This window comes from Ranitomeya variabilis, chromosome 4 (assembly GCF_051348905.1).
Source record: "Ranitomeya variabilis isolate aRanVar5 chromosome 4, aRanVar5.hap1, whole genome shotgun sequence".
In the NCBI taxonomy this organism is placed as follows: domain Eukaryota; kingdom Metazoa; phylum Chordata; class Amphibia; order Anura; family Dendrobatidae; genus Ranitomeya; species Ranitomeya variabilis.
This window is the reverse complement of record NC_135235.1, coordinates 305711309-305724257: the sequence shown is the minus strand read 5'-3', so window position 1 is coordinate 305724257 and position 12949 is coordinate 305711309. Positions and strand designations below refer to the sequence as shown.

Below are 12949 nucleotides of genomic sequence, written 5' to 3'. Positions count from 1 at the left end.
CATTTCTTCCCCTTCAATGGCAGGTCATCACCGATGCCAGCCTACTCGGGTGGGGAGCAGTCTTCCGACATCACACGGCTCAGGGCCGTTGGACCACCCAGGAAGCTCTTCTTCCCATCAACCTTCTGGAGATCAGGGCAATCTTCCTTGCGCTAATACACTGGCAGTCTCTTCTGACGGGTCTCCCCGTCCACATCCAGTCGGACAACGCCACGGCCGTGGCATACTTAAACCACCAGGGCGGGACTCGCAGCGGCCAAGTAATGGCAGAAGCGGCAAAGATCCTTCGGTGGGCGGAACGCCACTTTCCGGCCATATCAGCCGTTCATATCCCCGGGGTCGAAAACTGGGCAGCCGACTTCCTTAGTCGCCAGGGTCTAGCAGCGGGCGAGTGGTCTCTCCACCCCGCAGTTTTCTACCAAATTTGCCTTCGCTGGGGTATGCCAGACGTCGACCTTATGGCGTCCCGGATGAACCACAAGGTCCCTCAGTTTGTCGCCAGATCCCGGGACCCTCTTGCCGTCGGCCACGACGCTCTGGTAATTCCATGGTCCCAGTTTCAGTTTCCCTACCTGTTCCCTCCCCTCCCCTTGATTCCAAGGGTGGTAAAGATCAAGTTGGAAGAGATTCCAGTCATACTGATAGCGCCGGACTGGCCAAGGCGGCCGTGGTACGCTGAGCTCATAAATATGCTCGCCAATACTCCTTGGAGACTCCCGGATCGGCCAGACCTCCTCTCGCAGGGACCTCTCTACCACCAGAGTTCTCAGTCGCTGAGTTTAATGGCATGGCCGTTGAGGCCGCAGTATTGAAGAATAGGGTTGAGCGAAACGGATCGTTCATTTTCATAAGTCGCCGACTTTTGGCAAAGTCGGGTTTCGTGAAACCCGACCCGACTCCAGCGTGGGATCGGCCATGTGGTCGGCGATCTTGGCGCCAAAGTCGCGTTTTGTATGACGCCTTCCCCCGCCATTTTTTCAGCCAATTAAGGAGTGTGGGCAGTGTGATGACATAGGTTCCGGCCTGGCTTCTGCGGCGTCATAGAGCCATATTACCATTCGGGCTGCAGTGATTTCCGCAGTCAAACACAACATATGCTTTGCGCGGAGGGGAGAGAGAGAGAGACCCGACTTTACAGTAGAATCGGCCGATTTCACTCGATCCGACTTTCGAGTAGGTCGGGTTTCACAAAACCCAACTCGATCCTAAAAAAGCAAAAGTCGCTCAACCCTATTGAAGAACTCTGGTCTCTCTTCCAAGGTCATACAGACCATGATCAGAGCCAGAAAACCGGCGTCTTCCCGTATCTACCATAGGTACTGGAAAGCGTTCTTCCGGTGGTGTGAAACTAATTAAGTTTTTCCAATGTCCTTTTCTCTTCCGGATCTTCTCGGTTTCCTCCAGTCTGGTCTCGATTCGGGCCTATCCCTAAGCACACTCAAGGGACAAGTGTCCGCTCTGTTGATCCTCTTCCAGAGTGACCTTTCCTCCATTCACCAGGTTAGGACATTTCTACAGGGAGTTGCGCATATCGCCCCTCCCTCCTGTCCTCCTTTGGATCCTTGGGACCTTAACCTGGTCCTTGGTGCTCTTCAAGCTGCTCCCTTAGAGCCTCTTCAGGACGTGCCCTTTTCCCTTCTCTCTTGGAAGGTCGCCTTCCTCATTGCCATTACATCTATCAGGAGGGTCTCCGAGTTGGCAGCCCTGTCATGCCGTTCCCCCTTCCTGATTCTTCATCAGGATAGGTCGTTCTTAGACCGGTTCCCGAATTCCTTCCCAAGGTGGTCTCGGCTTTCCACATCAACGAGGACATAGTCCTTCCATCATTTTGCCCTTCTTCGGCTCATCCTTTGGAGAAGTCCCTTCACAAGCTTGACGTGGTGAGGGCCATTCGGGTCTATCTTTCTAGAACCGCTCCCTTCCGTCAATCCGATTCTCTCTTTGCTGTTTCCGAGGGTCGTCGGAAGGGCCTTCAAGCGTCTAAATCCACTATCTCCCGCTGGATTCACTCGGCAATTTCAGAATTGTACCGTCTTCATGAGGCACTTCCTCCTTCGGGGGTGCGAGCTCACTCCACCAGAGCTGTCGGACCTTCTTGGGCTGTTCGCCACCAGGCTTCCGCCTTGCAAGTTTGCAAGGCCACAACCTGGTCGTCTTTGCACACGTTTACAAGGTTCTATCGGGTTCATACCCAAGCCTCGTCCGATGCAGGTCTTGGTAGGAAGGTACTGCAGGCGGCGGTCGCACAGCGGCCGACCTGAGACCTTTTCTCATTTCCTTTCTACCCACCCTTTTCCGGGACTGCTTTTGGACGTCCCATGGTTGTCCTGTGTCCCCCAATGAAGCGATAAAGAAAGACGGATTTTTGGTACTTACCGTAAAATCTTTCTTGGAGCCTTCATTGGGGGACACAGCACCCTCCCTACTTGTTTGTTCTGGTACCGTGTTTGGGGCCTGGAGGCCCTAGTTTAGTTGGTACTTTTACTATTATGAGTTCTGTCGCTTCTCCTACTGCTTTTTGCACTAACTGAGGTACTTGGTGCCTGTCGGTGGGTGTATACTGCCGGGGAGGAGCTACGCCTTTTCCCTTTCTTGCATAGTGTCAGCCTCCTAGCAGCAGCAGCATACACCCATGGTTGTCCTGTGTCCCCCAATGAAGGCTCCAAGAAAGAGATTTTACGGTAAGTACTAAAAATCCCTCTTTTGCAGGATATCAATTCTTTGTGCGGATTCCGCAGCGTTTTACAGCTGCTCCTCAATATGAATCTGCAGGTGTAAAAACGCAGGTGAAATCTGCGCAAAAAAATGCAGGAAATCCGTTGTAAATCCGCAGGTAATCTGCAGGTAAAACGCAGTGCGTTTTACCTGCCGATTTTACAAAAACTGTGCGGAAAAATGAACAGTTCTCCACTACTCAGCCTCTGCTACATCCTTATGTTTCCCTCTTCTAAAGTAATAACACTTCTATTCACTTCCAGTATCGGCACTGGCTCTCCCAGGGAAGGCAAAGCATTGTTTGTCACGCGATTGTTGCAGCAAATCCGCGATGGCTTCACTCTCTTCTCCTTCGGACGTTTCGCATACATTCAGAGGAACTGAGAGCTGCTGCTGCTCTGTGCTCTCCTCCAGAAGTATGTGATACGTCTGAAGGAGAAGAGCATGAAGCCGTCGCTGATTGGCCTCAGTGATCGCGTGACCTAAAAAATGCTATGCCTTCCCTTGGAGAGCCAGTGCCGAGGTGAGTAGAAGTGTTATTACTTTATTCAGTGGAAAGATGAGACTGCACAGGACTTTGTCCGATTAATGGATTACCACTTTTAAGGGCTTGTTTATACTTTTGAGTATTTGCATAGTGTGTTTTTTTTTGCACAGTCCTAGCAAAATGAAGAAAATTTTCTAAATTTTGCGTTTCGAAGGATTAAAGGGAGCCTGTCTCTCTCACCCCCCCCCCCAGGCGTTAGTGACTGAAAGAGCCATCTTGTGCAGCACTAATGCTGCATTCTGACAAGGTGGCTCTTTTAGTTATTGTTAATTGCACTGCAGAAATTCGCGCGGCCCAAGAATCCCAGCCCCGCAGTGTGAATAAATCATAAGAGACTGCGGGGCGGGATCTCGGGCCGTGCAGGCGCAGTAAGCAAGACATCAAGTGATGTCAGTGGTCGGGCAGCGCGAACTGCGCATGCCCCAGGCAGAATGACAGCGGAGGCGCCTGGAGAATTGAATAACGCCGAGGAGGCGGCGCCCGGCTCGCAGAGTGACGGATGTGGCGCGTCTGGATTAGGGGGGAAAGACCTGCCCCCCTGGCGATTTGAAGGTATGAGGGACAAATTTAAAAAGCGATTATTTAAGTGCAACGAACAATAACTAAAAGAGCCACCCTGTCAGAATGAAGCATTAGTGCTGCACAAGTTGGCTCTTTCAGTTACTAACGCCTGGGGGGAGGGGTGACGGGTTCCCTTTAAAGCGGTTGGCCATTTAATCTTGGCAAATGTGTTGGGGACATGATTTTGTGGCTCTTACGAAAGTGTGTTTAGGTGTTAGTAAGTGGTATCAAATCATGCCTCAAACACATTAGTTTAAATAAAGATCTATTCTCCCCTTCATGACACTGCCGTACATATGTGAGCTCGCCCCATACTTGGCTGGGTGTAACAGCCATTACCTGCCTCTAACAATTGCGGGTGAAGTGGTCAAACTCTGACAGCGACATTTGGCACGCACTGGCGTAGTTGCACGTCATTCCATGTGCTCATCGGTGGTCCCATGAGGTGTTTGTGGGTCGCTGTTGGTTTAGCTACGACAGCTGGGGCTCTGCTGAAGAACTCCATGCTTGTCATTGTGGAGCTCCTTTGAAACCCATCCTGTGACTATGAGTTTTACTATATGCAGCATGCTTGTGCTATATACAGTGATGCCACAGCAGAAGGGGATTAACAAGAACAGTGAGAAATTAAAAAGAAAATAAATAACAAAAAAAAACAATTTACCCCAATTAAAAAGATTAATTAAGAATAAAAAATACACGTATCTGTGTTCAGAAAAGTCTGATCTGTCAAAATATCAAAATTAGTAACTCAATCTGTAAACACCGTAAATTTAAAAAAAATCAAGGACTCCAAAATTAAGATTTTTGGTTTCTGCAATTCGACAAAAAAACACTAACAAGCGATCAAAATGGTATTAATAAAAATGTTGCCTCATCCCGAAAACAATAAGGCATCGCACAGCTCCATCGACCAAAAAAAAAAAAAAGGGTTACGGGTCTCAAGAAATGGTGACACAACTCCCAAAAAGTTTGTTTTGCATATTTTTTTTACAATTTTTATTTAACCACTAAAATAAAACTGTCTGCGGCGTGAAGGAGTAAGTCCATAAAATCATGTAACCAATACATTAGTGAAAAATAATGCAGCCATCCCCTTTTTAAATGTTTTTCCTATTTTATTTGCATTGTGTACATACAGGATAAGATCGGAGCCTGTAAGGCTACGTTCACATTTGCGTTGTTGGGCGCAGCGTCGGCGCCGTAACGCAAAACGCATGCACAACGCAGCTTTTTGTGACGCATGCGTCCAATTTTGGCATGATTTTCGGTGCAAAAAAACTGCATCATGCAGCGTCCTCTGCGCCCTGACGCTTGCGCCAAAAATGACACATGCATCACAAAACGCTAGACAACGCATGTCCATGCGCCTCCATGTTAAATATAGGGGCGCATGACGCATGTGTCGCTATGCGTCGCCGAACCTGCTCCCGACGCAACGCAAATGTGAACGTAGCCTAAGTCTGATGCAATGCAGAACAATAGAGGAACAGCACAATATAGAGTTCCAAGGAAAATGTAAAGGTTTACTATAACCTGGCTGAATTATGAGCTCCGAGCCGTCCTCCCGTCTGTCACTTTATAGGCTACTAACATTGCGCTGTCGCTATTTTATAACCCCAACTACATGGTAGTCCGATTCTAACGCATCGGGTATTCTAGAATATGTATGTAGTTTATTTATGAAGATTTTAGAATAATACATTGAATACACAGGATTCGGCCGGCCGCGACCAATTAGCGAAGCGTGGTTCAAATCCTGCGCCAATTCGCGGCCAGACTGCACATGTCGCTGATTGTTCACGGCTGGCCACATAGTATATAGCAGAGCCACGTAGTATATAACAGCCCACGTAGTAAATAGCACAGCCACGTAGTGTATAGCACAGGCGACGCAGTGTATAGCACATGCGACGCAGTGTATAGCACATGCGACGCAGTGTATAGCACAGGCGACGCAGTGTATAGCACAGGCGACGCAGTGTATAGCACAGCCCACGCAGTGTATAGCAATGTGGGCATCATATCCCTGTTAAAAAAAAAGAATTAAAATAAAAAATAGTTACACTATGTTCCAAATTATTATGCAAATGATATTTTTCTCGGATTTTCCTAAATGGTCGGTCCAAATGACAGTCAGTCTATTAAAAGTCATCACCCATTAGATTATACATCAAATTTTATTGAAGAAACCTCCCAATGATAACCGTATAATCTCCAAAATGAATAAAACCTCAAAATGCACTGTTCCAAATTATTAGGCACAGTAGAATTTCTAGACATTTGATATGTTTTAAAGAACTGAAAATGCTCATTTGTGGAATTTGTAGCATTAGGAGGTCACATTCACTGAACAAAAAAGCTATTTAACTCCAAAACATCCTAACAGGCCAAGTTACATGTTAACATAGGAACCCTTCTTTGATATCACCTTCACAATTCCTGCATCCATTGAACTTGTGAGTTTTTGGAGAGTTTCTGCTTGTATTTCTTTGCATGAAGTCAGAATCGCCTCCCAGAGCTGCTGTTTTGATGTGAACTGCCTCCCACCCTCATAGATCTTTTGCTTGATGATACTCCAAAGGTTCTCTATAGGGTTGAGGTCAGGGGAAGATGGTGGCCACACCATGAGTTTATCTCCTTTTATGCCCATAGCAGCCAATGACTCAGACTTATTCTTTGCAGCATGAGATGATGCATTGTCATGCATGAACATGGCACGTTTCTGCTTTTTATACCATGGAAGAAAGTTGTTAGTCAGAAACTATATACTTTGCAGAGATCATTTTCACATCTTCGGGAACTTTAAAGGGCCCTATCAGCTGTTTCCCCATGATTCCGTCCCAAAACATGACTCCTCCACATCTTTGCTGACGTTGCAGCCTTGTTGGGACAAGGTGGCCATACACCAATCATCCACTACTCTATCCATTTGGACCATCCAGGGTTGCTTGACACTCATCAGTAAACAAGACTGTTTGAAAATTAGTCTTCATGTATGTCTGGGCCCACTACAACCGTTTCTGCTTGTGAACACTGTTTAGGGGTGGCCGAATAGTAGGTTTATGAACCAAAGCAAGCCTTTGAAGGATCCTACACTTTGAGGTTCGAGGGACTCCAGAGGCATCAGCGGCTTCAAATATCTGTTTGCTGGTTTGTAATGGCTTTTTAGCAGCTGCTCTCTTTATCCAATGAACTTGCCTGGCAGAAACCTTCCTCATTATGCCTTTATCAGCACGAACACGACTGCTCAGATTCAGCCACAAATCTCTTAACAGTAAGATGATCACGCTTAAATTTTTAAGAAATATCTAATGTTTTCATCCCTTGACCTAGGCATTGCACTATTTGATGCTTTTCGGCAGCAGAGTGATCCTTTTTCTTTCCCATGTTACTTGAAAACTGTGGCCTGCTTAATAATGTGGAACATCATTTTTAAGTAGTTTTCCTTTAATTAGAATCACCTGGAAAACTAATTATCACGTGTTTAAGATTGATTTCAGTGATCCATTGAGCCCTGAGACACAATGCCATCCATGAGTTAATTTGAAAAACAAAACAATTAAATCGTTTTGACACTTAAATCCAATTTGCATAATAACTTGGAACAGTGTATATACCCACCTTCCATTAACCCCCGGATCCAGGCGAAGCGGTTACCGACACTCCTCGCACGCTCCGGTCTCAAGAGTGCATTGCGGTCTCGCGAGACCGCTACATCATCATCTCGCGAGATCGCAATGCATGGAGCGGTCACCGGAACGTCACGAGGAGCGGGGAAGGCCTGTTCCTGATCCGGGGGTCGAAGGATGGTGAGTATATAACGATTTTTTATTTTTTTAACTATTTCTAACATTAGATCTTTTTACTATTGATGCTGCATAGGCAGCATCAATAGTAAAAAGTTGGTCACACAGGGTTAATAGCAGCGTTAACAGAGTGCGTTACACCGCAGCATAACACGGTCCGTTGGCGCTGACATTAACCCTGTGTGAGCGGTGACTGGAGGGGATTATGGAGCGGGCACTGACTGCGGGGAGGAAGGAGCGGCAATTTTGCCGCCGGACTGTGCCCGTCGCTGATTGGTCGCGGCAAAAATCAGCGTCTTGGATTTCCATGACAGACAAAGGCCGTGACCAATGAATATCCGTGACAGACAGACAGACAGAAGGACAGACAGAAAGACGGAAGTGACCCTTAGAGAATTATATAGTAGATGTTACATTTTTGGCTCATTTATGTGTTTATTTTTTTGTAGATCCCTTTTAACGCGGTGGCTCTGCGTGTGATCCATGCAGACGTAGCTCCGTCTCACATCATGTATTCGGCGAACGCCAGCTGGGTCGGCCTCTGCCATATTCTGGATGACATCAGCAGTAAGGACAGCGGCCCCGTTCTATTGACTCAGACACCGATCTGTGACTGCTTGGGGTTTGGTAAGATATTCTGCATATTTCGTGTCATCCCAGCGCTATCAGTGACCTATAATTGTCTGCATCTTTCAAGTATGATAAGGAATTATTGATCAGCCCCAAAATGATGCACCAAATTCATTAACGCATCACTTAATGAATTCAGCGCATCTTCTCAATGGCGTGTGTCTCTCCAGAGATGTTACTCCGGTCAGGGTCTGGAGTGACGTTTCTGGTCTTAGAAACATCGCCACTTACTATGAATTTGATTTATGTAACAATGCCCCAGCACTTCCCCAGTTGTCGGCTATTTTAGTGAAACTGGCGTGAAAATACCAAAAGTTGCAAAAAATTTGAGACTATTCAAAACGTTTTACATGTAAATATTTCCATGTGTTGGCCCCATAGTATCAGCCCAATAAGAGGCATATAAGTCACTGTAAAAACTGCTATATTTCAAGATCTATTGACCACCTTGGATTTTTCCCGTTTTTGAGTTTCTATTTTTTTTTTTTTGCTCCCCTTTTTCACAGAGCCATAACTTTTTTTTTTTTTTTTTCTGTCAATATGGCCATGTGAGGGCTTGTTTTTTGCGGGACGAGTTGTACTTTTCAACAAACTACCATGTAGTGTAGTGGAAGAAAGAGGGTAAAAGAAATTCAAAGTGCAGTGAAATGTTCACTAAATGCTAAAACTGACCTGCCATTATGATTCTCCAGGTCATTACGAGTTCGTAGATACCAAACATGTCTAGGTTCTTTTTTATTTAAGTGGTGAAAAAAAATCCAAAGTTTGTTAGGCAATCCCTGCATGTGTTGCAGTTGTCGAACTGCCGCGAGATATGCAGCCGCGGGGACTTGAACATATTATTCAAGCACGCTGAAGTCACTGTTATCACCTGAGCATCCTCGGATAACACCTTATCCCAGCACGTTCGCTCATCACTAGCACCTATCAAAAGGGGTTCGAGGAGGGAAAACCAGTGAACACTGGTCTTCAAGGCTCATTGATGCACATGGGAAGTGAAGGTTATGCCCGCCTGGTGCGAGGCCGCAGAATGTCCATACTGACATCACCTACAGTTGTGAGCAGTGGAAGAAGATGGATAGGTCTGATGAGTCCATGGACGGCTGGGTGTACATGTGCCACTTACCTGATGAGAGGAGTTGCACTGTAGGCATAAGACAAAATTGCTGAAATGATGCTCTGGACACCGGTTTTCTGAGAAATTTTGGGTCCTGGCGTTCACGGTAACAATTTTCCCTAATGAGAGTGCCTGTCCCAGCAGGGTACTGCACTCTGCAGAAATAGCTCAGGAATGGTTGGATGAACATGACAAAACTCAACCATTCCTCCAGGATGTGCTGGTAAAACCAATTCAATCTATGGAGCTCACAGGACTACAGTATAAAGGACCTGGTGCTAACGTCTGGGTAACAAACGCCGCACGGCACCTTCAGAGGTCTGGTGGCATTTACAGCTGTTTTGCCAGCACAAGAAGGACTGGCACAATATTAGACTTGTGCTTTAATGTCCTGTCTGATGCATATATTGTCTACATTTACGCCTTCTGTTCCCCTTGACATTATGTTTATACCAATGTGCTGTCTTTATCACCAGGTATTATTCGAGGGGTTAATATCACAGAAAAGCTCTACTACATTCTGACCCCTTTGCCACCTGAAACTCTTCGACTGGTCAATTGTTTTCTCATAGGCAACATATCTGTACCACACAGCATCTTGAAGCATCAGGTACGAGCGTCTTGGGGGACGTGGCACCTCCATAATAGATCTAATAATATAGTAGATATTCTGTATATTTACATTTGTTTTTGTTTTTTACAGCCTGGCGTGCAGGGTGACCTCCCCTATGTAACCACAGAATACGACTTCTCTATATACGGATCTGGAAAATTAAAAATTAACAAATGTCTGAAAAGACCGGAACATCGATAAGAAACAAACTTCTTATTTTGTTACTTTAAGGGTAGGGGCAGGCAGCTGTGTTATCGGTCAAAGCATCAGATCGCACCTGGACCACTCTTGGTTAAAAGGGCCGTGCACATGTCATGTGCTTAGTAACCATCGGACTGAACTCGGATGACATCTGAGTGCAGTCCGATTTCCGTGCATTGACACAAATGGAGAAGATGGAGACATTTTTTTCTCAATCTTCTCCTCATCTAATAGAATCAGATCACACTGTGCAGACGCTGATCAAACTCTAATCAGAGTGTCATTTGCGTAATTGGCCCGATTTTCTCATACGAGAAAATCTACTGCCCTCTGCATCTGCCTTTAAGGAAAACAGTCAGTAAAAAAAATTGTATTTAGCTGCAGCCATAGAGATAATCTGCAGGTAAATACCATTTTAAACATGTACAACAGTCTACCTGGAAAGTGCAGCTGCAGGGAGGAAATGAAGTCCTATTCTTCCTGCAGCTGCTGGCTTCCAGGCATCGGGGCTGTGAACAGTCAGCGCTCCGTTCAGTGAGCGTGCATTAATTGCATCCACCACTTCTTTACTCACATTGTGTCTTGCTGAGTAGTGCGTCAGTCAAGGAGCATGGGGAGTGATTACATTGCGGGTGCTGCCCCGATGACTGAAAGCGATCGGCTGCAGGGAAGATATACCTTCATTTTCTACCTGCACTTCCAGTTAGACGGCTGCACGTAATCGGTACTGATCTTGTCAGGCTCTGCAGAGACTCGCCCTGTTGACTAGAGGAATGGTAACATTCGATCCCTTTAGAAGGAATACAAGTATTTAGAGGAGTGAGCCTCGTTACAAGCTTCTATCTTAATTTTTTTTTAGCTTCCCACTAGATAAATGGCAGCAGTCGTCCTCATGTAAATATTTTCTATCAAAGTTGTTTTTTTTTAATCCTGCCATTAATGGTAATTTAAGGCGCGTGTAGTAGGACGCTCTGTGGGATTAGCGGTGTTTATCTGCTCACACTTTGGTTTTAAGTCGACTTGTATATTATGTAAATATTTTTTAAATTGCAAAGACCGAGCTTTTCCAACGTCTGAAGTTTTGCAATAAAGATTTAAGAAAAATAATACGTGTTCTTTATTTTGCCACCGGGTTGTTTGCCCTCTAAAACGCTTTATAACCTGTGTCTTTATTTTAAAGGAAACATGTTTCTTTCCAATAATATAGAGATACGGGGATAAGCTGCAGAAAAATAGCGTATTAATCCTTCCTGGCTGCCTTACTGTATCAGCGGGTACTAGGAAAAAATGTGGTTTATGTTCTCCCTGCACCCACTCATTGCCAATCCTTGGGGAGGTGCAGAGAACACCAGCTGGAAAGTGAGAATATGCCTCGGATGGTCGGATCTGGTTCATCCTGCTCAATGCTGAATTGCATATGACACAGAATTACTAGAAAGTAACTTTTAAAGAGGTTGTCTGGTAGTTTTACATGGATGACCTATCATAAGGATTTGTCATCAATATCAAATCTGTGGGGGTGCGACACCTGCCACCCCTGCTGATCAGCTCATGTTATTCATTAGGGCTGTTCAGATGAATGATTTATCTCTTGGTCCAAGAGAAAAAAAATCTGATGAGACTCGCCTATTCAAGACTATGGGTGGGTTAAAAAAAAAATAGGTCCCACACCCATCAATGTGGCATCCGATTATTATTTTATTTTTCCAGGACGTCCCTCCTGACAGCACCATGGAGGACGTCTCCCCTCCTCCTTGCTGGGACAGGAAACACACGAGAGTTTAAATATCCGGTACCACCCCTCACTCCTCAGTGTTTTTCCTGTCCCTGCACGGAGGGACACACGAAGAGAAGCAGCATGCTTACCGAGCTCAGGGGGATCGTGCGGTTATCCAGATCCTTCCCCCTGTCAGTGGCTCAGGGTCGAAACTCCCCAGTCGGGAGTCCCTCTACCCCAAAGGCCCGGAGCGGGACTAAGCTCCGGGATTGAACCGCTCCTCCCGGTGGGGGGCTCTCGGTTCTCGACGCCGCAGCGATCCCAGCAGGTCCCCAGGCTACAGGCGTGGTGCGGGAGTCGTTACAGCTGGCCGGCACTTCCTGAGCTAAAGAGCCGCGTCACTTCCGGTTTCGTCAGAGCCGGCGAAAAACGTCACTTCCGGTGGCGTTCTAGGAGCGGGGAATTCAAACGCTCCACGGTGGAGAACGCTGTACTGAAGCGGTCGCTGTGGGTAGCGTTCAGCTTCGGACGGCGGTGCACGGTATACCTCAGAACCGGAATATGGAAGACCGAGTGGAAGAGGAAGGGGTAAGCCTGCCTGTGGCAGTATACCCCTACATCATAAAATACCGCACACCGTCTAGCCTATTACTCCCTATCTTATGTTGTATAGGATAAGGGAAACCCCGCTGCTCCCCCTGCTACGGCTAAAAAATCTGGGAAGGCCACGGCTAAGAGCATAAGATGTCCCGTATGCCACGTAAAGCTCCCAGATTCCCATGGCAAGACCCTATGTACAGCCTGTACTTCTAAGATCATGAAGGACGAGCAGTCGTCTCTGCTATCCGAGATGAGGTCCCTAATTCGGGAGGAGGTTCAGGCTTCTATATCCAGCCTCGCAGTCTCGCCCGTCCAGTCCTATAATGGGTCGCAAGCGTGCTAGACGGGAAGAACCCCAGGGGGAGCCAGAGTGTTCTTCTGATGAAGGTTCCGAACTCAGGGATTCCCCATCAGAAGAGGAGGGAGAAATCCCTGCAGG

At 46.5% G+C, this 12949-nt stretch overlaps 1 protein-coding gene across 1 annotated transcript in view; it reads left to right on the top strand.

Moving 5' to 3' along the window:
- Nucleotides 1–11300, top strand: part of NOL9 (nucleolar protein 9) — a 30577-nt gene extending 19277 nt beyond the window's left edge. Inside the window, exons 10-12 of the mRNA XM_077250376.1 lie at nt 8082–8259; nt 9856–9989; nt 10083–11300. Of these exons, the coding sequence (XP_077106491.1) occupies nt 8082–8259; nt 9856–9989; nt 10083–10193 (423 nt within the window). The 3' untranslated portion in view covers nt 10194–11300. The remainder of the gene's footprint in view (nt 1–8081; nt 8260–9855; nt 9990–10082) is intronic.
- Nucleotides 11301–12949: the final 1649 nt, after the last annotated feature.